A 25,663-nucleotide genomic window follows, 5' to 3' on the forward strand; every position below is an offset into this window, starting at 1 on the left:
AAGAGTAGTAAGTAGCATGTCTCATCCTAAAATGGTTGTTGTTCCCAAAATAAAAGTGATTAAAAGAAAAAAAGAAGGAAGGGGATAAGAAGCACATGCTTACCCCAGAAAGGCAACTGACAGGATTCCCATGCTGGGCATAGGCAGGTATTCTGGGAAGCATGGTTTGGGAGTTGGGGTAAGTTTTTCTTCATTCACCCATCAACTAGGACATTTCAGTCTAAGGCCAGAACCTAAAGCTGAGTGGATTAACTCCTCACAGGAGAGAGGGGCAATCTTTAGACTGTCAAGAGCCATATTCTAGGGGCGCAGGTATACAGTTAGTTTCAAGGTAGGTAGCAAGATTCCAAACTCTGAGCAGGCTCCGGTGTTCTGGTAGCTGCTACATGGCATGATCTAAGGTTCTGGAGAGGGAGGCATGTGAAACATACAAATATTTTTTATATTTGCATTTTACAGGGTATCTTTTTCTTCTCCAAAACAGAATGAAGATGTACCTTAGAAAAAAAGTTTAAGTAAATGCTCTTGGAAAGACATTTTAAGTCTGACAGGCAAGGATTGCATAAAAATAAAATGACCAGTCAGCCAGTTCTGAAGTAGCAATTAAAAGGGAATAAACACTCATCCTAATCTTGGCATTCTATAGAGATCATGAAGATCCTGCTGTCCCTTTGGGAGAAAGAATGTACACAGTCTAAAAGGGACAAATCAATTTTGGTCAAGTAAGAATTTAAAAAGAAAGGGCTTTGGGTTCTTCTCTTTTGTTCTCCTCCCACTCCATTTCATGTGCTTGTATATTATGTTCAATCAAGCACAAGACATGGGGAGGGGACAAGGTGAAGGATCAAAGCTGGTGGTTCCTATTCTTATTTCTGAAGCAGAGCACATTGAGGTGAAGACTTCAGCTGCATTAGTCAGGTCCAGTTTAGGTCCTCTGAACTACTGGGAGGTTCCTATGAAGCTAACCTTGCAGCGCCAAGGCTTTGGATTCCACCCTCCAGTCCTGTTAGAGCAAGCATCTTGTGCTAGGGTGCCAGACACTGAGCCAGGGGGAGAATAACGAGTGTCTTTGAGTCCTTCTACCCACTAGGGAGCAGAACTGCCTCTCCTTTCCTTGACCAAGCTTTCTTCCATGGCTTCATGCACTAAAGCAGATTATTTTACATCTCACAAATGAACTCAAGGTAAATAATAGTATAAGATTCACGTAGTTTTCAGGGTATCCTGACATCTCAAAAGTAAATCAAATAAAGCAAACTACTTCAAGTACTGAGCTGATTAAAAAGTTTTTAATAGCCTCACGCCTAATTCAATTGACGTATAATTTTTTACATAGATCTATAACCAGAAAGATTTTATACTATATGGTCAAGTAATATACAAGTATAGCCTAAACTTACTCTTTCGTTTTTTTTTTTTTTTTACTCTTTTCCTCCTTTTTCCTATTCATTCATTCCTTCTCTTCTTCCTTTTTTCCTTCTTCCCTTCCTGCCTCCTCCCTTCCCTTTCTTTCCTTTTTTCTGATTCTCTTTCACTACCTCTTTCCTTTTTTCCCTTTTTCACTTCCTGGTTTCTTTCTCTCCCTCCCTCCTTCCTTCTTTCTTTCTTACCTTTTTCTCACCTCCCAACTTCCTTTTTTTCTGGCAATAGAAATTTTAGAACATGAGCTTGAGTGTGATAACAATGTATGTCTGACAATTGGTAGCTTCCTAATATATTACGTAATTATACTTGATAAAGAGGTGGTAAGCTCTGCTGTATCTACCCTGCTAAAGAAGTCTAAGAGCTGTCAATTCACTTGGAACTTGGCACTCCTGCTAAAAAGAACTTATCACCCCTCCCAAATTATGGCTCCACTTTTTAGGGAACAAATATAAAATGTAACTCCAAAAAACTACAAAGTTTCAAAAAATCAGAAACTTTTTCCCGAAGCATCATATGATTTGACAATTTCCTATATAGCAATTCTGAGGCACAAACATATCCCCAACCAAAAACAAATTACATTCAGAAAAGTATTAAGGCAAAATATACTTTAGTATATTCTCATTCTCTAAAAGAAATGCATGTCTATGGGTTATAATAAACAAATATTCTGGATTACTGAGAATTAACTCTAATGCCCCTTTCTACTTTTCCAAGAAAACTGGGAGTTTATTAAACTTATTGATTTTGAAGTAAGGGCAAAAGCCCATATGTACACAAAAAGTGCCTTTCAAATGCAAGCATGACAAAGAAACTAATCACTTTATTATAAAATCATAAATTTAAAACTCAAGATCATCTTGCTCAACCCTCTCATTTTGCAGAAAGGGAAATAGTGAGGTTGTTACAAGGTCAAACAGCTAAGGAAAAAACCTGCTATTTGAAATCACAGCTTTGGAATCTAGATCCAGGGTTCTATTTGTCGCACAATGATGCTTCTTTATACGATTTAAATGACATGAAAAGATAATAATAGCTAACAGGTTTATGGCATTTTTAAGGTTTGCAAAATGCTTTACAAATATCATCTCAGTTTATCCTCATAACAACCCTGGGGATAGGTGCCATTATTACCTCCTGTTTTACAGATGAGGAAATTTAGACCCATTACTTTTAAATAGTGATTAATGATTAGCTGGGAAACAACAAAAGTAAAATAATCTGCCAGTTTGAGATCAGATTCACTAACATTGCTCTCATTTCTCAAGATATGCAAAAGTGGTCTGGCTTGCCTTTACAATGTTTGAAACCTGACTGTTTAGGAGTTTAAAAAAAAATAAGGGATCTATAATGATTCTGAATATTCTATTCTACTGATGAATCAATAAAGTACAACCTATGGGTTTCTTATATATCTCTAGGACCAAGCATTTATAAATATCACTATTGTCCCCTTTTATGTTGTTGCTTTTTAACCCATTTAAAAATTAAAAGGGAAGAAAGGTTTTACAATCGGAATGTACTACCATTTTGGCAATTTCCGCCTAATAACTATTTAGTTTTAATGTCATTGCTCAGCACAGCTCACCCTCTGTGATCCCGTCAGACCTAAGCAAGTCCAGGCTTTGCCAAGATGGGGATACGTGACCACAGAATACCAGGGAGCTATGGAAAGGGGGTTAACTATTTAAGAGAGGCCATTTTCTCTTATCAATCAGGACTGATCGCCAGGCCAGAGACAAAAGGGGGAAGTTCTGTGTGCAGGGTATTGTCATGAATCTATTAAGTCAAAAAGGAAGAACTCTGGTGAGATGTGATCTTTAATGATCCCAACTTATAAAAAATGCTGTGGAAAGTAAAATCTCAACAACTGGGCAAATTCCAAGGCAGGGCTGTGTTTCATTACTAAAGCTTTATGTCTTGGGAACTTAAATTGGTTCTGCCTACATGTTTTTCACGTCTCTTTCTTTTTTATAGGCTTGCAGCCAGAGACAATTGCATTTGAACCGCAGAGACCATTTAAGAAGTCTGATAAATCACTTTAATAAGCTTGGATAAGTCAAGAGAACACTGGCCTCAAAGTTAAGAGACCTGGGTTCTAGTCTTAGTTTTGTCATTAACGAGCCATGTAAACACACCTAAATAATTTTGCCTCTTGGAAACCATTTTCTCATCTGCAAAGTGAGAGGGTTCTAATAGGGCCCCTTGTGGCAATGCCATGTGATGAATATATGAACTTGTCTTTGTGGGACAAATACATTTGAAATTAAATGCAATGTAGTATTATTAGCCAACAGACAGGGGAAGATAGAATCTTCCACAAAGGGAAACCATACGAAAGAAACAATGGATGCAAAACAAATCTCTTTTAGAGAAAATTTTCCCCAGCTTTACTCTGTCCTACAGAGGATGACTTGAAATGATGACAAAAAAATGCTGAAATGACATAGGTTTCAACCAAATACTCTTGTCCTCTCATTTCCAAACTATAAAGCATTTCGACCAACTAGTCCAAACCACAGCGGAACAAAAAAGCCCTTCTCCAACAAACTTGAGCCATTTCCAGGTTTTGTCCACTTCCAGCAAGGTGGGAGCCTACTACCACCAGATGTAAGATATTCCACTTTTAACTGGCTCTAATTGTTAAGAATTCTTTCATCAGACCTAAATCTACTTTTGTGTAGCTACCATTGCTCATTCCTAGATCTGCCCACTGAGACTGAGCAGAAAAGTCTACTTTCTTCTTCCCTATAATAACCCTTCACATATTTAAACTCATTTTTCTTGCTCTTCCAAAATCTTCTCTTCCTTAGGTTCACAGGACCATTAATCATCAATCAGGTACTACATCAAGGTTCTCCCCTACTCAATGTCCAGAACTAAACAGTATTCCAGACATGGTATGACCAGATGGATACACAGCGGGGTTATCAATTCCTTTTAGGTTGCCATATCTTTCTTACAAACTTCCATTAGCTTTTTGGTGACATCATATTACACTGTTGATTCACTGACATTACTGTTTACTAAAATCTTCACATCTTTTCCAGATAAATTGTTATCTACCCACAGATTCTCCATCTAATACATGTAAAGTTGACTATATAATTATTGCTATTACTCTTTGAATACAAATTTCTTAAATAGGAAAGAATTCTACATGAGGAAACATTCTGTCCTTCCCTATCTGCCCATTATTGCTACTATACCAAATGCCAATTCAAAAATGCTCATTCTGCAAAGACCAACCCAGAGATCCACAGATTAGAGTTGATAGAGAACTCAGAAAATGTGGTCCTGAAATGAGCCAAAATTATTCATATTCCTTTCTGCTGCCTCCTTATTTACTCTTCTCCCTGAATATAAATGTTACCCTCTTCAAAAATAAGAATATGTTTATTCAGTACCTTCCATAAAATTTTATTATAGAATGGTCCAAGAAGTTAAAGAGATCAATTTAACTGACAGGCATTTAGGATTCCTTTTATTAAAAAAAAATACTTGTTCTTTTTAATAATATGTAGAACCACAAATATAACATGAATTCAAGAGTCACCTACATTTAACATTTTGAAAGCAATGAAAAAATACAAATATATTTTAATACAATTTTAAAATAACTGATTATCATTTAGATTTTATATGCCACTTTAATAGGAAAGTCTTTTAAATACTTCAAAGATTATCATTTTATTGGTATAGCTAATCTTTCCACTGACAAAGATCACAATTTTTTTATACTTTCAGAAGATACTTTTCTTCATTTGTTTTGGTTAACAAAATATGTCATCTGGAAGCCAAATCTGCCCTTGAAGAACAGACATAAAGTCATCACTAGGCCTCTACCTAACACCTTTCTGACCTGGCAACTCCCACTATGACTTGTGATCTAATAGTGCAACCTTTAGGAACACATTGTCGGCACTGAGGTACCAGAGGAAGGATTGGGTAGGATATGACCTAGTAATTACCATTCACACATAATAATGCATTTACATTTGGAATGGCAAGGCAAACTGCAACTTCTGTAAACATTCACTCAGATACTTCAGGAGGAAGCACAAGTTACTTACTACTTGTATGTTTCCGAACGGATGTATTCAAAGACATGAGACACTCCAAGCTGGAACTGGTCAGCAATTGGGGTAACCCAGGGATTATTCTCAGCTTTGAAGACCTGCTTTTGACCAGTTAAATCCAAGTTTCCTAAAAGGATTGAAACAAAAATAGTATTGAATTAATCTTGTCTGGAGTGTACCATCCAGATACCCTAATGCCATCCTGAGTAAGATCAGTGCCAAATCAGTGTTTTCATTTATTTATGCATGTAATTGTTTTTCTTATCAGAAAATGCAGATTTCCTACATGCAAATCTCTTTTCCTTTGGCACCCAGGAAATATAATCATCTCTATAGCAAGCAGAGATCACAAGCTATTCAGTGCTAGTATACAAACTATTTCCTTCCAACACACTAAGTGAACTTATATTTTTTTGTAAGTGCTTAATTAATGCTAACTTTGTCTTTTCAATGACTGCATAGTTAACGCTATTTTCCCAGTTTGTTGATTTTTAGTCTAAAGCAGTTTTGTACAAGGTCATGGGCAGAAATGACACAAGAGCTGCTCACAGGATTAACTTTTAAGCAAGATTATGTCTGTCTTCGGATTATGTGCTCACCTTAGACTAAAGGGAGGATGGCCACCTTTTTCCCCATCCAAAGTTAGATGAGGGATGACAGTTAAGAGGAACTGTGCAGATTCATTACAAAAATAAATTGATAATCTGAGTGGCAAACAATAATATTCCTCTTGTAAAAATGCTGCCACCTGACATTTTCTGTGGGTTCGTTTACACCTCCAATAGCCTCTCAATGTACAGATGTGCTAAGTATAGGACATGTTATAGTATGGGAATGTGTCTCACATTCTGTCAGGTTAGCAGTTAAGGTTTTACACTGGATGCATCCAGGCCCTTATTTAGCAAAGGTAATTTCATAGTTCAACAATACCTCTAAAGCTAGTATTTGCTAGAGACACCTGGCTATTCTGGGCTGCAAGTCAACAGACTGCATTTTTTTAGTGAAACTGAAAGGAAGAAAAGTCTGTGTAAATGTCTCCAATACCATCTGAGACGCTGAGAGAAAAATTAGTCAAAAAGTAGCATATGTGGCTTCATCTGGCAGCCAAATGAAGATCCTTATCTTTGCAGGCATCTTCCTCTGTAAATCCCTCCAGAACACGGCCTTTGCCTGAGGCTTGGATCATCAAGAGTCCAAAACTATGGGAGGATACTCATACTGCCTAGTTAATCTTCTCAAGACAGATAATGTCACATCTTTGGTCTGTACTGAGGCTTTATTACTGACCTATTATGTGGCTCTAACTCTTAACCTAGCACGCGGAATTTCATCCTTGTAAGAAAGTATATTGCTAACCTTTACTTCTATGATCAGTATCTTAACTGCAAAGAATGTGCGGGTTATTTTTTCATAAAATAAAAAAAAAATCAAGGTTTTCAAAGACTGTTTGTTATATGAACACATATAAGTCTATATAGAAAGTTGGAAATGAAGGAAAGACAAATAATCAAAAACTACTGCATATAAAGTTTTTATATTAAAAACATGTTTAATTCCATTCCATAAATATGATTAAATTATCTTGCATAGAGATAGCATTGCATTGCTTGCTAAAAGGGATACAAGATTTAGATAATGTGTGAGTGTTTACTGTCCTTGTGGAATTTATAGCATAGTAATATATAACAGAATGTAAATTTGTTGAGGATAGGGACTCAATTTTTTTTTAATTTTTGGGTATCATTAGCGCCTAGCTAGGTGTATAAAACAATATTGATTCAACAAACAAAAGTCTGAAATAAATGAAGGAAGGAAGGAAGGAAGGAAGGAAGGAAGGAAAGGAGATATAAACACAAATAACCAAAATATATAACTTGATAAGTACATTAGTAAAAGGCAATACAAAGTATCCCCTGAGGTCCCAAAACAAAAGTGTTAGGGTGTTACTGGGTGTTACGGGAGATCAAGAAAGAATTTCCAAAAGCAGCTGTGTATAAGTAGGAATACAAAGAAAACATTTTCTGGTTGTAGGAAAAGTGTGAACCAAAACACAATTTCCACAAGATTAAAGGGTATATATTCAGGGGCAGAAAATACTCCAATTTGGCTGATTTATGAAAAGTGTAATGGGAAATAAAATGAAATAAGACAGGAAAGTTGGGGTTTGAATACCAGGTAAAAAGACTTTAAACTTTACTTCACATATAAGAAATTCACAGATTTATTATTATTGTTGTTGTTGTTGTTGTTGCTAAGGCCAAGGTTACATAGCTAGAAAGTATTGAGTATCTGAGCACACAGTTGAACTCCGGTCCTTTTGACTTCAAGGCCAATCTTCTATCCATTTCACCATCTAGCTGCCCCCATAAAAGACTGTTGAAGGAACAGTGATATATAACCAGATTTATGGTTAATTTCCCTTTAAAAAATATTTTATTTTTCAATTAGCTAGCATTTATTTTCTCCCCATTCTACTTTCCCCTATCATTTTTAAAATAAAAAAAGTAAGAGTTTTTATATAAATTTAATGTAAACTAATGCAAATTAGAAGGAAAATAGATAACTGGAGGGGGTGGGGAGATTTAAGTTTCTCTGATAAAAGTTTACAGTGAAGATATCCAAATTTATAAGACTAAGAACCATTCCCTAATAGAAAAATGGTCAAAAGTTATGTTTTCAAAGGAAGAAATCCAATTTATCAAGTCATATGGAAAAAAATATTCTAAACCCTCCAAAGCTTAGAGAAATGAGAATCAAAATAACCTCACCTCATCTATAGGATTAACTGGAAAACAAATGAGGAAGTGACATAAGTCGGCAAGGCTATGGGAAAGCAGGTACAGCACTGCAATGTTGGTGGAGCTGTGATTTGGTCCAGTCATTCTAGAAAGCAATTTGGAACTGCTGTCAAAAATCTGGTAGACTGTTCCCATACCCACTATGAATCAGCTGTACAGTTTTTCACTATGAAAAACTAAAACCACAAAACAAATCAAAGAAAGAAGAAAAAGATTTGTACCTAGAAACAAATGTATAGGTATAGACAAAGATTGGCAACAATGGGATTGTTCTTTTAGGGAATGGCTAAACAAATTGTAGTATCGAATGTAATGGAATGTGATTATGCCACAAGAAATGATGAAATGGACATTTCCAGAAGAAGCTGGGAGGTCTCTATGAAATGATGCAGAACAAAGAGTAGAAATAAGAGAACAACGTATACAATGATAACAAATGAAAAACATTTTTGAATGATTCTGGAACTCTGATCGATACAATGATAAAACATGAATCCAAGAGAGTGAACATGAAACATGCCACTCACTTTGAAAAAGAAGTGATGACTTCAAAATGCAGAAAAGAGACATATACTTTTGGACATAATTAATGTGGCAATTTTTTTGTTGTCGTTGTTGGACTATGCTGTGTGAAGGATTTTTTTCCCCCTCAATGATGTGGTATCAGGAGGAACAGAGTGTGACAAACAGATTAATTTTTTAAAGTAACAATTAAAAGATAAAAAGGCAGAATATATATATATATATATATATATATATATATATATACACACACATATATATGTATGTATGTATAATCATTCTCTCCTACCATCTCTACCATTTAAAAGAAAAAGAAGCTCCATATAATAATTTGTTATGTAAAACAAATGCCTACATCATTTACATCCAAAAATATGTCTTATTCTTTACCTTGAAACCATCATTCCTCTATTAGGAAATGGATAACACCGACCATTATTAGTCCCCTGGTACCAAGGTTATTCCATTTATCAGAGATCTTAAGTCTTTCAAGACTGGTTGTGGTTAAACAGTGTTTTTATTGTATAAACTATTGCCATGATTCTGCTTACTTCATTTGGTATTGGTTTCTATAAATTATCTTAGGTTTCTTTGAAATCATTCTTTTTCATTATTTCTTGTAGCACAAAAGTTGCCATTATATCCATATTATTTTAGCCATTCTCCAATAGATGGGTATTCTCTTAATTTCTAGTTCTTTGCTGCTATAAAAAGTTTCTGCAAATATTTTTGTATATATGGATCCTTTTCTTTTTTCTCTGGAGAACTATGAATATTTTAAAATTCCAATGAATTTCAATGATTGTGGTCTTCCCAAAATGCAAATCACAAATTACCCATACCTACTTATCCCATTTAATACCGGTACATGTCTTGCCATATGTTTGCCATAGGAGATACCCACAATGCATTAGTAATCTGAAGAGAAAGTCTATCTAAAAAAAAAAAAAATCAAAACAAAATCAAAACACTAATTCTGGAGTGGAATTTGGAACTATGCCCAGAGTTATAAAACTGAAAATATCCTTTGATCCAGCAGTGTCACTACTGGGCTTATATCCCAAAGAGAGCATAAAAAAGGGAAATGGACCCATAAGTGCAAAAATGTTTGTAGCAGCCCTTTTTGTAGTGGCAACAAACTGGAAACTGAATGAGTGGATGCTCCTCAACTGGGGAATGGCTTAATAAATTATGATATATGAAGGTAATGGAATACTATTATTCCATAAGAAATGATGAGCAATCTGACTTCAGAAAAGCCTAGAAGGATTTACATGAATTGATGCCGAGTGAAATGAATGGAATCAGGAGAATATTTTATACAATAACAAGATTGCATAATGATTGAGTTAGCTTATGACATGATAGACTTAGCTCTTCTCAGCAATACAGTGATCCAAGACAATTCCAACAGTTAAGATAGAAAAGGTCATCTACATACGAGGGGGTTGGGGGGAACCTGTGGAGATTGAACATAGATCAAAGCATACCATTTTGACCTTTTTTTTGTTTGTTTATTTTTTTCTTTTTTGTGGTTTTTCTCTTTTGCTCTGAATTTCCTTTCACAACATGACTAATGCGCAAACATGTTTAAAATCGCTTGCTCTTTTGGGGAGCGGGGGAGGAGAAAAAACTTGGAACTCAAAATCTTACAAAAATGTATGCTGGAAATCATTTTTACACATAATTGGAAAAAAATTAAATACTATTAGGTGAAAAAAAAAAGTGAATTCATTCCACATTAAAAAATAAATAAATAAACAAAAAAAGAACCTAGCATGGGACAAATCCAAGATATGGTGATAGAATCTTTGTAAGAACAAAGACTATTCCATGATTATGAACAAGGGAAACAAGAATGGTGGTCCCAGGGACAGCAAACAATGATAGCAAGAAAAAAAGCCATATTCACTTAGAGATGTTTTGTGGGCATGTAAAGACTGATGAGCTAGGTATCGAGACTACTAAGAATGAAGAAATTGCCTGAAAAATAAACAAAACCTTTCATATTGTGTCATGTCCATGACAGTAAAATGTATCTACTTCTATACCTAAATACCTGTTTATTTCAGTTTTGATCACTATTAACTATTTCCTTATTTTGATGGCTAAACATCATAATTAAATCATCAAGTTCCAATTCACTAACGAGATAGTGAAATCTGGGCTTACAGATTTTCTGCTTGAATGAGCTGTTCTTCACTTTGGTCTTAAAGGTATTTGGCTAGAAGTAGTAATCTACTGTGAAATTCTGCTCATGTTCTTTTTTTGAGGAGGGGAGAATGAGGCTCTCTACCTTTAAAGATAGCACTCCAAACTTTTAGGATCTGTCCCCATTTTAGAATCTTGTCTCAGTTCTGTTTATGCTGTTTTATTATTCTCTTCCTTGATTTTTTTCTTAGGTTTCCAAAAAGATCTTCTCAAAGTCAAGGGAAGAAATAAGCAACAACTGGTTTTGCAAAAACTTTGTATTTCAAAAGCAGAAGAGCATCCTGGAGTAAGGGGCAAAAAGATAGTCTCAAAGGGAGGACTGAAACCCAAAATGTCTAGATTCTGATATTGAATGGCTATGTGACATTGAATGAGTCACTTAGATAATAACTCAATTTTTTTTATGGTGCAAAATGCTTTTCTTACCACAATTCTTTCAAGTAGCATATGAATCATTACACCAGGTTTCAGTAAGAAGTAGGGACTTGACACATCACTTACCACATAAATGCTGGAATTAACATATGAACTCCAGTCTCTCCAGTAATCCTAAGACAAACATTGAAGATCTGGACCACAACTCTCAATTTTTATGTATTATGGAATGCAGAAGGAACTGACAAAAGCTGAAGAGTAATGCTCCTACTCATTCTCACAGAGAGACTGGGACCCAGGGACTGACAAGAGATTCACTGGTGATGGATTCTTAATAGTTTGTGATCACAACCACTGACTTATGGAGAATTAGAATTTAGGTATCCCATTCTGCTAAACAGAAATTCTGATGCCATGAGATATATACTGGAAAAAAATAAAACAAAAAAAATTTCTACTTATAAAAAAAATGCTCATTCAGAAACAGAAGACAAGAAAAAGAAAAGGTAAAACTATTAAAAAGCCAGAAGAAATAGTTTAAAGAAGTAGATCTCGGGGAGAGACTCCCCAGCAAAGCTTGGTCCATCTACAATTTACAAAGTTCTACTAATCAAAAATATGTTTCCATGTGGTCATATGTTTTTTGCCCTTGTTATCCTGTCTGAAAATCAGACATTTGATTAAGTATCATCTTTTTAAAATGCTAATCCTTCTCAGAGGTTTAAGATGCTCTACTGAATTGCTGCTGTTGTTTTTGTGCCTTTCTGCCCCCATTTTTGGTTTTCTTGGCAAAGCCACAGGAATAGTTTGCCATTTCTTTCTCCAGCTCATTTTACAAATGAGGAAAACGGAGGCAAAAGGGGTTAAGTGGCTGGGCCGGGTTGGAACTTATCCATACAGCTAGTAAGTGTCTGAGGCCACATTTGAACTCAGGAAGAGGAGTCTGACTCTAGTCCCAGTACTATGGCACTACTTGGCAGCCCTGCTCTACTGAATATTAACACATGTATTTGATTTAGTTGGCTAAGATTGCTTTCCTCTTAAAATCAGTTTTCAGATTCAATAATGACGTGTATATGTATGTGTGTGTGCGTGCACATAAAAATAAAATGGCAATTTTAAATGGGAATGATAGGCGCATACTTTTGGAATATGGAACTCTTTGAATCAGGTCTTTGAAGACCTGACAAGGTCTTAACATTAGCACCTAATATAAATGCAATGCCTCTCCTTTCTCACTCCCTTCCTCAACATGTTTTCTGTTCCTGTTAATTGGCTGAAAATGCTCTCTCTACTGGCCTTTCCTCAGTCAGTCCTGATTTTTGAAAAAGCTTACAAGTCTAAGTCCTTTTTGATATTCTGGCTTCCCTTGCTTTCCATAATATTGCTTTCTACTGGTTGTACTTCTGCTCTGAAGATATTTATTGTTCATGGTTAGATTGGATTTTAATATAATAAAAAATCGCCATATAGGAGAATGTACAGATTTTGTGTAATAAAAAAATTATCAAATTACCAAAGGGCAACATTATGGAAATAAATAAAGATAAAATTCATTTAGAGAAAAGAACAAGAGGTCTAGAATTTCAATGGAAATGAGAAATAGAAATGAAGGAGGTTCAGCATGATCACATTTCAGAATAATTATAAATTAGGAATTGTCCTATCTGAACATGCCCTCTGTCTCCTGATTCTTGCTTCTGATTCAAAATGGTGGACAGCCTTCATGGCTTAACTTTCTACTTGGTCTTTTTTCCTTCTTTGTAAACATCCCTCTAAATGATTTATATTTATTTCTATGTCCTCAGTTATCAAACTAATACGAACTAAACCCAAGTTAGTATTTATCTCCCCATTTTCTTTTCTAAATCTCAATTCTATACTTCTGATAACTGCTAGATATCCTCAGAAGGACACTGCACACTAAAACTCGACATACTCCAAATGATCTTTTCCCAAAGCCCTAAGTTTGTCCCATTTTCTAATCTCTCTTAATGGAACTCTATTGCAGTCATTCAAACTCAAAATTCTGGGGTGTTCCTGTATTCTTCATTCTTTCCTCAGACTATTCTCTAATTAATGGGCTACCCAACTGATTCTACCTATGAAGTCTCTCTTGTTCTTGTCTAGTTATTTCTACCCCTATGATGATCAGTTAAATTCAGACTCTTCTTTTCTCTTATCTTCATTACTATAAGTCTCTTTACTTTTCTTTTTTCCAATCTCTCCTCTCTACTATGAATCCCTTCAAATGAGTGGCATTATTGAAAAAATAATTCTTATATTGCCCAAGCATGATCATATCAATATAAAAGAGAGTGTTCTTTATCCCTCTATAAGCTCTTTTACAATTGCTCTTTAAGCGTTTTCATAGGTATCCTCTCATTTGAGGGGAAGGCATTGTCTCCCTTTTACAGTTGAGGAAATTAAGTCAAACTGTTAAGGGGCAGGTCAATTCTCCGTGAGCCTCCACAGCTGTGGGATCATAACATCTGAAGGAGTTACAGGGCACCCTTGGCTGACACAGGTGCTGTGGACTGGGAATGAGATAAATTAGAGGCAGAGGGAAGAGGAGAGAGGTAAGACAACGCAATGGCCTCTCACTCAGAGAGGTCAGAGAACAGCAACTGCCTCTCAATCTCCTTGTACCATCCTCTCACAAGAGGAGATCCATTCTGGGTTGGACCTCCAGCAGCCACTATCAGGTAGCTCCCATGTATTCCACAGCTCTCAGGTGTATTCCAACATCAAACAGAAGTAAAAGGTCTCATCCAGGGTCACTCATCTACTAAGTGTCTGAGGCCTCCCAACTCCTAGCCTGGTGCTCTATCCACTGTAGGCCCCATTGCTATATTACAGGGAATTGAGATGTAGAGAAAAGGCATGGAGGCCTTGACTCCTGATCCAATGTTCTTCTACTATTCCAAAGAGCAGAGCAAGTACTTTCCTAAAGATAGAAAGAAGACCTTTATCATCTGAGAAGGATACCAAGAAGGAAGAAAGGGGAGCGGGTGTATGCCAAAAATCTGCCTGGAGCAGGTCCAGCACAAAAAAGAGGGGGGCATTTCTCCATCTCTCTTCTCTGTGGTACAAGATGCAGAAGACACCTACCAGCGACAGTGGCACTAAGCTACTGTGTGAGACAAGCTGTCAAGGGCTAGCCTAGGAACCTAGCCACTATTTATCATATTATTTCTATTAAAAACACACTAACTCTTTTCTTTTATTTTTTGCTGAGACATTTGGGGTTAAGAGGCAGGAAGTGTTAAGTGTCTGAGGTCAGATTTGAACTCGGGTCCTCCTGACTTCAGGGCTGGTGCTCTAGCCACTGCACCACCTCGCTGTTCCCACACTGTTACTCTTAAACAACCCAGACTTCCAATTAACTTTGAAAATGAAATTCGAGTATAAATTGGAAACTTCTTGTAGGATTCATCTGAATGATTTTTTGGCTCACATCTGTGACCTCACTTGAGAGACTGGCCTGGGGAGAAATCTCCCTCTAGCCCGGCAGATCAGTACCGCCGAGGCACCGAAAGTCTCAGATATACAACCCGAAAACCTAAGTGACTCGTGCAGAGTTCTCCGAGCCAGGCTGGATCAGAGGCAGAACTCGAATCCAGGCCTCCTGATTGCTTAGGCTGCTCTCTCCCTGCGCCCCCATAATGCTTCTTCTTTAGATAATACGATCAGAAGGATTATCTCCCCTCAGTTCAGTCTAGTTGGTGTCTGGCTCCTGGGGAATGATGTTCCTTGCCTCTTTCAACATCGGAGACGACAGCCCTGCCAGTGCCGGATGATGTCAGACCTGGGCTCTGTCAGCGAGAAGAGGCCCCAGGGGCGGCGCCCCAGGAAGGCCCAGAGGGTCCCAGGCAGCAGCACCCTCACTTGGCAGGAGGCTGTTTATTTCTGATTGGGACAGAGTGGAGAAAAGGGGAGGAGCTGGAGGCAGAAGCCCCTCCCACAGCTACCTGTGTTTATTTCAGCTCCTCGGACCCCAGGGCCGCTGCACCGCAGAGGGCTGAGCCACAAATGGCCTCCCTGCTCTCCTTTCACCCCTCCCCCAGCTCCGGCTAGGCTCCAGCACCATCTTCTCCGGGAAGCCTTCCCAGAACCCTGCAGCTGCTGGAACCTAGTTACCTTTAACCTAGTTAGTGCCGAGCTTATATGGGGAGAGGGGTTCGCAGCTGGCAGAGAACAAAGTAACTCCCATCTCTGCTCGTGTTACGTCTCCCAACAGAGGCGGGAGCTCCTTGCGGATAAGGCCCGCTTGCTTGCCTGTGCTCTCCTGGCGGCTCCCTGGTGCCTGGCACAGGACGGTGCTCAGAGACACTTGACCATTCTCTGCTTAGAGAGAGCCGAGGCAGGGAGGGCGAGGGAGCAGCTAACCCTAAATGCCCATCATGGAGGCCCCTGCCCACCACGGACCAGGACCAGAGTGCCACTCTCTCCAGCAAAGGGTTAACCTCCTTAGCAGAAAGCCAGACCATCATGCTGGGAGAAAAGATGACACCCATCTCGGAGGCTCTCCCCCAGTCACCATTACCTCAGCAAAGCTCATCCATCAGCTGTCTGAGGCACGTTCCCTTTTAAGTAATCACATGCAGGAAGCATTTCGCCCCCGTCCATCAGGCTGCAGTCGCCTAACTGCCTCACGCTCCAGTGCTCCTAGTTAGGGGCCTCACCCCCAGCTCCTTTATTAGGAGCCCGAGCAGCACGCGCCGGTGGTGTTCTAACAAGGATCAGCCAACAGGATTAAGCAGTGTGACAAAGAGGATCTAATAAGCTAGAGAGGGTCTGTCGGCAGAGACGCTGGCTGTCTCCCAGACCCGGACCCAGCGCTGTGATTAGCACTAACCCTCTGACCGATGCCGCTATGAAGATCATATATCACTCAGGGCTTTGGTCTGCAATTGCAAATTGGATTTTCCATTTTATTACCTGCAAAAGAAGCACATATGTTTCTCTCCAAAGCCACCAACATGGCAAACTCTCCTATGCAGCTGCAATTCTGTAAGCACTAAATCACTGTGAAACAATCTTTCTCCTTAGGAGCTACTTTAAAATACGACCAAATTCAATAGGCAAATTTGGCCCCATTATTGGGCATGTTCATTTTCACTTACAGAAAATGGGCTAGAGCCATAAGCCTATCACAGAGATTCTTCCTAAGCACTCAAATTCTGACTAAGGCTGGCCAGTAATGTAATTTATAATCCTTTTTAAACAGGCAGGGGAATTTGGTCAATTTTCTCACCTTAGCAAAGCATCATTCTTTCCTCGGCCTCCAAACAGAGCAGAGATTGATTAAAATTAAGTCACTTTAAGAACTAGCTTCTCCTATTCAAAACCTTTAACTTACTGACCAAACCATGGCAAGGTAAGAGAGATATCTGGTTGATTTGGTGGCAAAGGACCTGGGTTCAAATATTGCCTTCTTTTATTTATTCTTTGTGTATCTGAGAAAGTGATAGAAACTCTCTGGAGTCTATTTACTCATTTTTAATATGAGTTAGTACGGCTAAGTGATCTGCAATATCTCTTTAAAGGCCCAGACCTATCAGGTTGGCCAACACCAACCTAATTCATCCATCCACTATCATTACAATGGGATTCGTGATGAGGGATCAATAAAGATCATAAATATAGCAAAACAGAGCAGCTTGGAAATGCAGTGATATAATAAAAAGAATCTTGCCTCACTCTAATAATACAGGACCCATACCACACCTAGGACCAACAAAATTTCTCTGGGAGCTGATTTGTAATACTACTGTAATAGGAGTATATGAAAATTATAATCAATTAACTATAAGCATTTATTTAGAATCCCCAATGTACCAGGCACTGTGTACTGAGGATAAAAGTACAAAGGATGAAAGAACACCTATCACAAGAAGTTTGTATTCTAGGAGGGAAGACAACTACAGGTATAAGCGTGACTAGCGAAAACATAGGGAGAAGAAAGACCAAATAATAAAGTACAAGGTAGTTTAAGATGATAGACATTAGTGGTCAGGGGAGGGATTGGAAAGTCTTACTTTATTTGTTGTGATGATGCACAAAGAGAGGACAAACAGAATATATCACCACCTAAGCCATTTTATGTTATATTTAGATTCAGTTTTATTTTCTTTGTACCTACCAACACTTATTAAGGTGGTCTGAAAAGAATGGGTGCCAAATTGAACTGTTACGGTTTCATTCCAAAGTAAATTAAGAAAATTCACTGGTCAGTCAATAATCATTTATGTACCAGAAACTTTGCTAGAGGTCAGAAAAACAAAGAAAGGCAAAAGACAATCCCTATTTTCAAGAAGCTTACAATCTAATGGGAGGAACAGCATGTAAACAATTATGTACCAACAATCCAGCAAGACAAAATGGAGATACTCAATGGAAATGCCAGAGTTGAAGAGGGTTTAAAAAGGCTTCTTATAGAAGGTAGGATTTTTGCTGGGTTCTGGAAGAAGTCAGGAGGCAGAAATGAGAAGGGTGAAAAATTCCAGGCAAGGGGGACAGTCAGTGAAAAACCAGAATTGGGAGATGGAGTGTTGGGTGCAAAGCATAGCTAGGAGGTCATTGTCACTAAATCACAAAAGACATAGTAGAAAGGCACAAGAAGGGGAGTAGGGTGAGAGGAAATTAGAAAGGGCTTTGAATGCAAGACAGATTTTATATTTGATCCTGAAGTGATATGGAGCCACTGGAGTTTAATGAGGGGGACATGACATAGTCAAACCAGCTATAACTGGAAGATCAATTTGAAAGTTAAGTTGAGTGGATCTGTATTCCAAAGAGATCATTAAATAAGAGAAAAGGACCCATGTGCACAAAAATGTTTGTAGCAGCCCTTTTTGTAGTGGCAAGGATCTGGAAATGGAGTGGATGCCCATCAGTTGAGGAATGGGTAAATAAGTGATGGTATATGAATGTTATGGAATATTATTGTTCTGTAAGAAACAACCAACAGTATGGTTTCAGAGAGGCCTGGAGAGAAGCTAAATGAAGTGAGCAGAACCTGGAGATCATTGTACACAGCAACAAAATTATGTGATGATCAACTGTAATGGACTTGGCTCTTTTCAATAATGAGGTGATTCAGGCCATTTCCAATAGACTTGTGATGGAGAGAGCCATCTGCACCCAGAGAGGGCTGTGGGAACTGAGCGTGGATCACAGAATAGTATTTTCACCTTTTTGTTGTTGTTTGCTTGATTTTTGTTTTCTTATTTTTTTTCTTTTTGATCTGATTATTCTTGTGCAGCAAGATAATTGTGGAAATATGTACAGAAGAAATGCACATGTTTAATATATACTGGATTACTTGTTGTCTAGGGGAGGGGTGGAGGAAGGGAGGAAAAATTTTGGAGCAATGTTTTGCAAGGATGAATGTTGAACACTGTCTTTGAATGTTTCAAAATGAAAAGCTATTATTGAAGGAGGGAGGGAAGGAAGGAGGGAAGGAAAGAAGAAAGGGAGAAAAAGAGGGACAGAGGAAGAAAGAAAGGAGGGAAGGAAAGAAGAAAGAGAGAAAAAGAGGGACAGAGGAAGGAAGGAAAGAGGGAAGGAAAGAAGAAAAGGAGAAAAAGAGGGACAGAGAAAGGAAGGAAGGAAGGAAAGAAGGGAACAAGGGAGGAAAAAAGGAAATTAAATATGGGGTGGTCTGAAGCAGAAAGGGATCAGACCACAGACTTCTGCTATGGTCAAGACATGAGGTGATGAGAGCTGGCACCAAGGTGGTAGCATCAGAGAAGTGAGAGGAGCATGTGGGAGATATTTAAAAAAGTAAATTCAACAACTATTGGCAACATACAGCCTATGGGGAAAGGGGAGGTTTGAGAATGAGAAGTCAAGGATGACCCATAGGTTACAACAGCCTGGGTGACTGTGAGAAGGAATGATGGCACCCTGGATGGTAACAGAAAGTTGGGAAGAAGGGAGAGTTTGGGAGGAAAGATAATAAATTCTGTTTGGGACATGCTGAGTGCAAGATGTCTTTGGGACATTCAATGTGAGATATCAGATAGGCAGCTGGAGATTTGAAACTGAAGTACAGGGAAGAGTCTGGGCCTAGACAGGTATGCTGGAGAATCATCTTCATAGAAATGATTATTAAAACCATGTCAGATGTGTGTGTGTATGCACATGCTCACACATATGTGGAGAGGGGAGGAGAGAAAAGGCAAAGGGAGGGTCTGGGACCAATTCTTGAGGATCCCTCCCATTGTGTTTAGCAGCAGATCTACAAAGAAGATAGAGAAGGAGCAGTTGGGAGAACCAGGAGGCAACAGAGTCATAAACCCGGGAAGAAAAGATTATCAAGGAAAAAAAAAGTATTAAAGACCAAAGAAAAGTCAAGGATGAGGCTGGAGAGAAGGCGTTAGATCTGGCAATTAAGAGGCTGTTGGTAACTCTGAAGAGAGTAGTTTCAGTTTCCTGATGATATCTGATACCAGATTGTGAATAGCTGAGAGTGAAAGGAAAGAATTGTAGAAGGCTTTCTCAGGGAGTTTAGCCACAAAATGAATGGGAATTACAGGAAAAAGTGAGTGGGAATGCACTGATCAAGTAAGGGCTTTTTTTTTTTTTTTTTTTAAAAGATGAGGTGACATTGGAATGTTTGTTGGCAGGAAGGAAGCAGTCAATAGACAGTAGAGAAGCACTGAAGATGACAAGAGACTGTTGGGGAAGTCAGGATGGACTGGAATCACTTGTAAAGGAGCACCTCTTCATATTATATAGAGGGGAAGGAACAAACACTGACAGAAAGTATCTGAGTGGTATAAGATGAGGAGCAGTTCAAGGTGAATGGTCTTAATTGTTACAATTAAATGAGGTAAAGTTAATAGTCACAAGAAATAATAGTTGAATAGTGTCATACACACATTTATGTATGTATACATGTATTATAAACACTCAAAGGAATATACATCTATGCATATACATGCAAACACATATGTGCATATATATTTGTGTATGTATCTCTATATATTTTTTACATCTACACACACACATGCACATACTTATTAAAGCCTCAACACAATTCTGTCAAGTGTTATTATGGCCATTTTATAGATGAGGAAACCGAGACCAAAGCTATGGATCAACTTCTTAAGGATCACAAAGAGTTGGAGGTGAAATTCAAACTCAGCTTTTTCCTTTCTCCAGCACACTCTCCTCTCTGCCATGTTATCTCTCAAGTATAGTAGAAAGCAGAAACATGGTGCAAGACAACATGGGTTGACACATCTTCTCTTATAACAACAGAAGCATGATACAAGAGTTCATACCACCCCCATGACCTCTATGCATCTAGCCTGGGCACAAAGATCTATGGAAAACTCAATGAACTGAGTGGCTATTTCTAACATTGTTCCTCTGCCTTTGCAATATATCAGCAATTAAAAGAAGTTCAAAGCTCATACCAGTCCCCTAATTCCATAGCATGACCTAAAGGCAGAGCTTCTTTCAGAGAGGGCCCAGGGGGCAGGATGCACTCACCACTCTGTTGAGACCAGCACCAACTCTTACAAGATTTTAAAACAGATATTTTCTTGAATTTAATATACAGTGATTGATGCTTCTCTTACCTATTTTAATTAATCATTTCCCTTTAGTATTTGTGCCATGAGATGTCATTTTATCACAGAGGGTGCAAATTTAAATAGAAATCTAATAAATATACCTTGAGAGGATACATCACAAGCAATCCTGATTTCATGCAAATCAGCTCAGGGATGTCTTTCCAAATGCTGGCAGAAGCATTTCCCGTTGTTTTGCTATGAAGCTTTTCATGGTCATTATGAGGGTTAGAAAGTGCAAGTTATAAAAGAGGGGCCCTGTTATCAGTTATAGATAGAATCAGAAGTGACTGAGTAATGGGCACAGTCTACAAACATCCACAGTAAATGCCATGGCCTCTGAGGCCTTTTCCATGGGTCATTTCACAAATTACTTTTTAAACTAGCCCTCATTTAAAACATCCCCGACATTTTGCCAAATGTGGGTCTACTTGCTCTGCTTGCCAGATATATAAGCACATTTTTAAAAATGTTTACATTACACACTAAAACTTTTTAGGAGACCAAGTTTATCTGAAGGCCAACTATCTAAAAGGTCACATTTATGAGCACTGATTTCGTTTTCTTGAGAAATAAAGCATTGGGAAAGTGTTTAGCCACAACCTATTTCACTAGGTACTAAACATCCAAACAATGCCCATCCAGTCTTTGTCTATGTAAAAAAGAGTCCATTACCTCTCAAAGCCATGATACTTTTACTTATCTTTACATATGGAGAAAACTGCCATTACTTCAGACATTAATCTGCCTCCTTATAATATCTAATTCTGCCTTTTGGGTAGGCCCAAATAGGACAATTATATTACATCTTCTATAGGGCAACCTGTTAGAAACTTGAAGAAAGCTTTTGATGTTCAATTTCTAATTAAGTCTTCCCTTCTCGAGGTCAAGCATCCCCAAGTCATACAGCATGGGCTCCAGTTCTTCACTGTGCCATCTGCCCTGCTCTGAATGCCCTTCAGCTTGTAAGCATTCTTAAAATATGTCAGCTAGAACTACACTCCAAATGCCAAATATTTACTAAATTCAGATCTGATTTGGCTAAGACTGACTTTACTCTGATCATGAAGTACATTAAATTCTAAACATCCCTGTAAGGAGGCAAGTAAAACAACACTCATCTGTGTGGATTTGGACTCACCTTCTTGGTCTTATTCCCATCAAGAAAATAAGACCCCACAGAAATAAGAACAAAATTAAGCTAGGGCTCTGGTGTGCTCCTAAGAGGACAAGCAAGTCTAAAGAGATAGTAATCAGCCTGAGGGCCTCTCGGGGACTCCCATGGGTGTTTAGAAATTCAAAGTTACACAAAGGACAGAGTTCCATCAGCCTTTGGGAGGTAGAAGGGCCCTCTATGATCACCTAGACCTACCCTCTTCCAATCAAAACTCTTCAATTGTACAATGAAAAAAGATTCAGAGGCAGCCAGTGACAAGGGAGCAGGGGCTGGGATTAGTACTTCTGCTTTAAGTCTGACAGGATTTCCTGGGCTCCAAGTACTCTCTACTCTGTACTGTGAGGCTAAATCAAGCATACACTACAATGAGTCTGTCTTCAAAGACTACATGGCAAAACCTTTTTGTGGAATCAACTGTGGCATCTATAAGCAGGTTTCATTCTAGTTGCTTAATTAGAACATACTATGAATAACATTTACAGCTATCAAACTTTCCCAGTTATATTTCAGCATTCCGTCAACATTTCTGCTCAGCCTCTACTAACATCATTCCTTAAGTAACTCACAAGTATGATTTATTATTAATTGCAGTGTGAGCCTAAATGACTTGTGATTCCAAAAACAGAAACAATATGCAGTCTGCCACCCTGATATAAATTGATTTTTTCCTCTCATTTAAGCAATTGTAGCAATTTATTTGTTACTATTCACATTCTTTAAGACTAAAAGCATCCAGAAATACCCTGGTAGACTGTATTTTCCTTTGGAACACTGCTAATAGCTTCCCAGGGCATCCTCTATTCCTCACTTTGTTGACTGCCTGAAACATAACTACATTAGCATTTGTATCCCACATGACAGGAGAGGGAGACCAAGTCACTAGAAATCCAAGGTGTCATCTTTGTTATTAGAATGGGGATTTTCTGCTACTTTTTTTTCAACAATACACTCATAAAATTTCTAGACTGACCCACGGTGCACTTGGGAGGGTTGCCACACCATAGATGAAATCTGGTGGAAGTGTGGTTAGAGGGAAGTTGGTAGAAAAAAATTATTTGATTACAATAACAATGGAGAAAAAAGGCAAAAAAAGGCAAAAAAAGACTGGCCAAGAGAGCAAGAAGAGATACTGTGGCAGGTCCAATGATCAAAGGCTTCGTCAAGAACAATGCCATTTTCTTTTCTTTTCTTTTTAAAGCTTTTTATTTTCAAAACACATGCTTAGACAATTTTCAACATTCACCCTTGCAAAACGTTGTGTTTCAAATTTTTTTCTCTTCCTTTTATCACCTCTTCTCCTAGAGGGCAAGTAATCCAATATATGTTAAATATGTGCAATTCTTCTACATATAGTTCCACAATTATCATGCTGCACAAGAAAAAAATCAGATCAAAAAGGAAAAAAATGAGAAGAAAAACAAAATGTAAGCAAACAACAAAAAATGAAAATACTATGTTTGACCCACATTCAGTCTCCATAGTCCTTTCTATGGCTGTAGATGGCTCTCTCCATCACAAGACCATTGGAACTGATCTGAATCACCTCAGTGTTGAAAAAAAGCCATGTTTGTCAGAATTGTGTATAATTGTTCTATTGCCGTATACATGATCTCCTCCTTCAACCCATTTCACTTAGCATCAGTTCATATTAAGTTTCTCCAAGCCTCTCTGTATTCATCCTGCTAGTCGATTCTTACAGAACAATAATATGCCATAACATTCATATACCATAACTTATTCAGCCATTCTTCAATTGAAAGACATCCACTGTTTCTAGTTCCTTGACACTACTAATAGGGCTGCCACCAACATTCTTGCACATACAAGTCCCTTTCCCTTCTTCAATATCTCTTTGGGATATAAGCCCAGTAGTAACACTGCTGGATCCAAGGGTGTACACAACTTGATAGCCCTTTGGACATAGTTCTAATTGCTCCTCAGGACGGCTGGATCTGTTCACAACCACTAACAATGCATCAGTGTCCCAGTTTTCCTACATCCCCTCCAACATTCATCATTACCTTTTCCTGTCATCTTAACCAATCTGAGAGGTGTGTAATAGTACCTCAGAATTGTCTTAATTTACATTTCTCTGATCAATAGTGAATAATGCCATTTTCTATTTATTAAAAATTATTGATATTCTGAACATTTTAGAATGCCAGCTTATGCAGTGGTTGTAGCTGTCATTAAATATAACTTATAAGTAGAGTATCTATGTAGGAGATTGAATCCTGGGTTACCCTTTAATAAAATTAGATGCAAAGATAGCACAAGGAATGACTTCCTGGGTGATTGTGCCGGTACTTCTATCACTGATAGGGGCGACATGCATGTCCTCATAGTAAGGTTAGACCCCTCCACCCTGCACCCCCAGAATACACCAAGGAGCTCAGACCACAAGACAAGAGCCTTTTAAGTGAATGACAGTGGTAGCTTCTTTGGTTATTATAGCCATGACATCTGGCTTCTGGACTTTCTAGGCTGTTTCCTGAGATAGCAACAAGACTTCAGGCTGCCTGAGGTTAGTCCCTTGCCCAGACCTCTGGCTTCTTCCCCATGATTTGGTACAAGGCTCTGGCTGACCCTGCTAGGAGTTTTGGCTTCTTGCCACGGGCTGGCAGCATCACCTATCTGAAACAGGCTGCCTCACCATGCTCAAGGAAAGGGATATTGTCCCCTTCCTGGTAAGAGAGTCCACCACTACACCTTAAGACTCTCCTAAGACTCGACAGCAGCAATGAACAATGGCTAAACTGGTCACAGAGCTAGTGCTGAGACATAAGTGATGGTGGCCTTCCATTTGACCTAAATAGCCTGAAGAAATGTTCAAGTTGGTTCATATTCTCTAACAAATGGAAAAGGAATCTGGCTTACTTCCCTATCAGACACAGTTCCTGAAATTGTAAAATTTAGGCTTCACCCTTTTCTCTTTTTTAAGTGATAGTTTAAGCTGTTAACTATCTCTCATCAACATCTTAGTAAGAATTGGCTTATATCATCTGAGTTATTTGCATATGCACTCTCTGGGAAGAATAGACTAGGTCTTATTTAATTTATTTTCTCCAGAGCCAAAAATAGTACCATTCTTCACACAGTATATATTCACAAAGCATAGCTGAAGTTGGACTTAAGACTTTCTGACAGCTAGCTTATAACAAAGCATTAAGACTCATAGAATACAGTTGGGGGTCAGGAGGAGGAAGGGAAAGAACTTCAGAGAAGGAGATAATAAAAAGAAGAATACTTTTCCACAGGGAACCAATGGGAGGTCTCTAGGCAGCCATGAGGCAATTTGTTCTTGGTTGAGGGGATGCCAAAGGCAAGGTGGAGCAGTATTTTCCCAATTCTATCTAGGGCCAAAGGTGTCAAAGACAACATTTATAAAGTGCATTATAAATACAATTAAAATTACAAGTATAATTAATTATAATAATGATAAGACCACTTTAAAGTGGTTCATGATAATTTCTTTTTCATCAAAAATTTATG

General features: G+C 38.2%; 1 protein-coding gene across 3 annotated transcripts in view; it reads right to left on the minus strand.

Moving 5' to 3' along the window:
* Window positions 1-25,663, minus strand: part of RSU1 (Ras suppressor protein 1) — a 221,653-nt gene that overhangs the window by 102,879 nt on the left and 93,111 nt on the right. For all 3 annotated transcript variants that reach the window (XR_007947648.1, XM_051961301.1, XM_051961300.1), the window contains one exon: window positions 5,499-5,631. Coding sequence is in view for 2 of the 3 variants with exons in the window: in XM_051961301.1 (XP_051817261.1) it covers window positions 5,499-5,631 (133 nt within the window). In the remaining variant the exon portion in view is untranslated. The remainder of the gene's footprint in view (window positions 1-5,498; window positions 5,632-25,663) is intronic.

This window comes from Antechinus flavipes, chromosome 5 (assembly GCF_016432865.1).
Source record: "Antechinus flavipes isolate AdamAnt ecotype Samford, QLD, Australia chromosome 5, AdamAnt_v2, whole genome shotgun sequence".
NCBI lineage: Eukaryota > Metazoa > Chordata > Mammalia > Dasyuromorphia > Dasyuridae > Antechinus > Antechinus flavipes.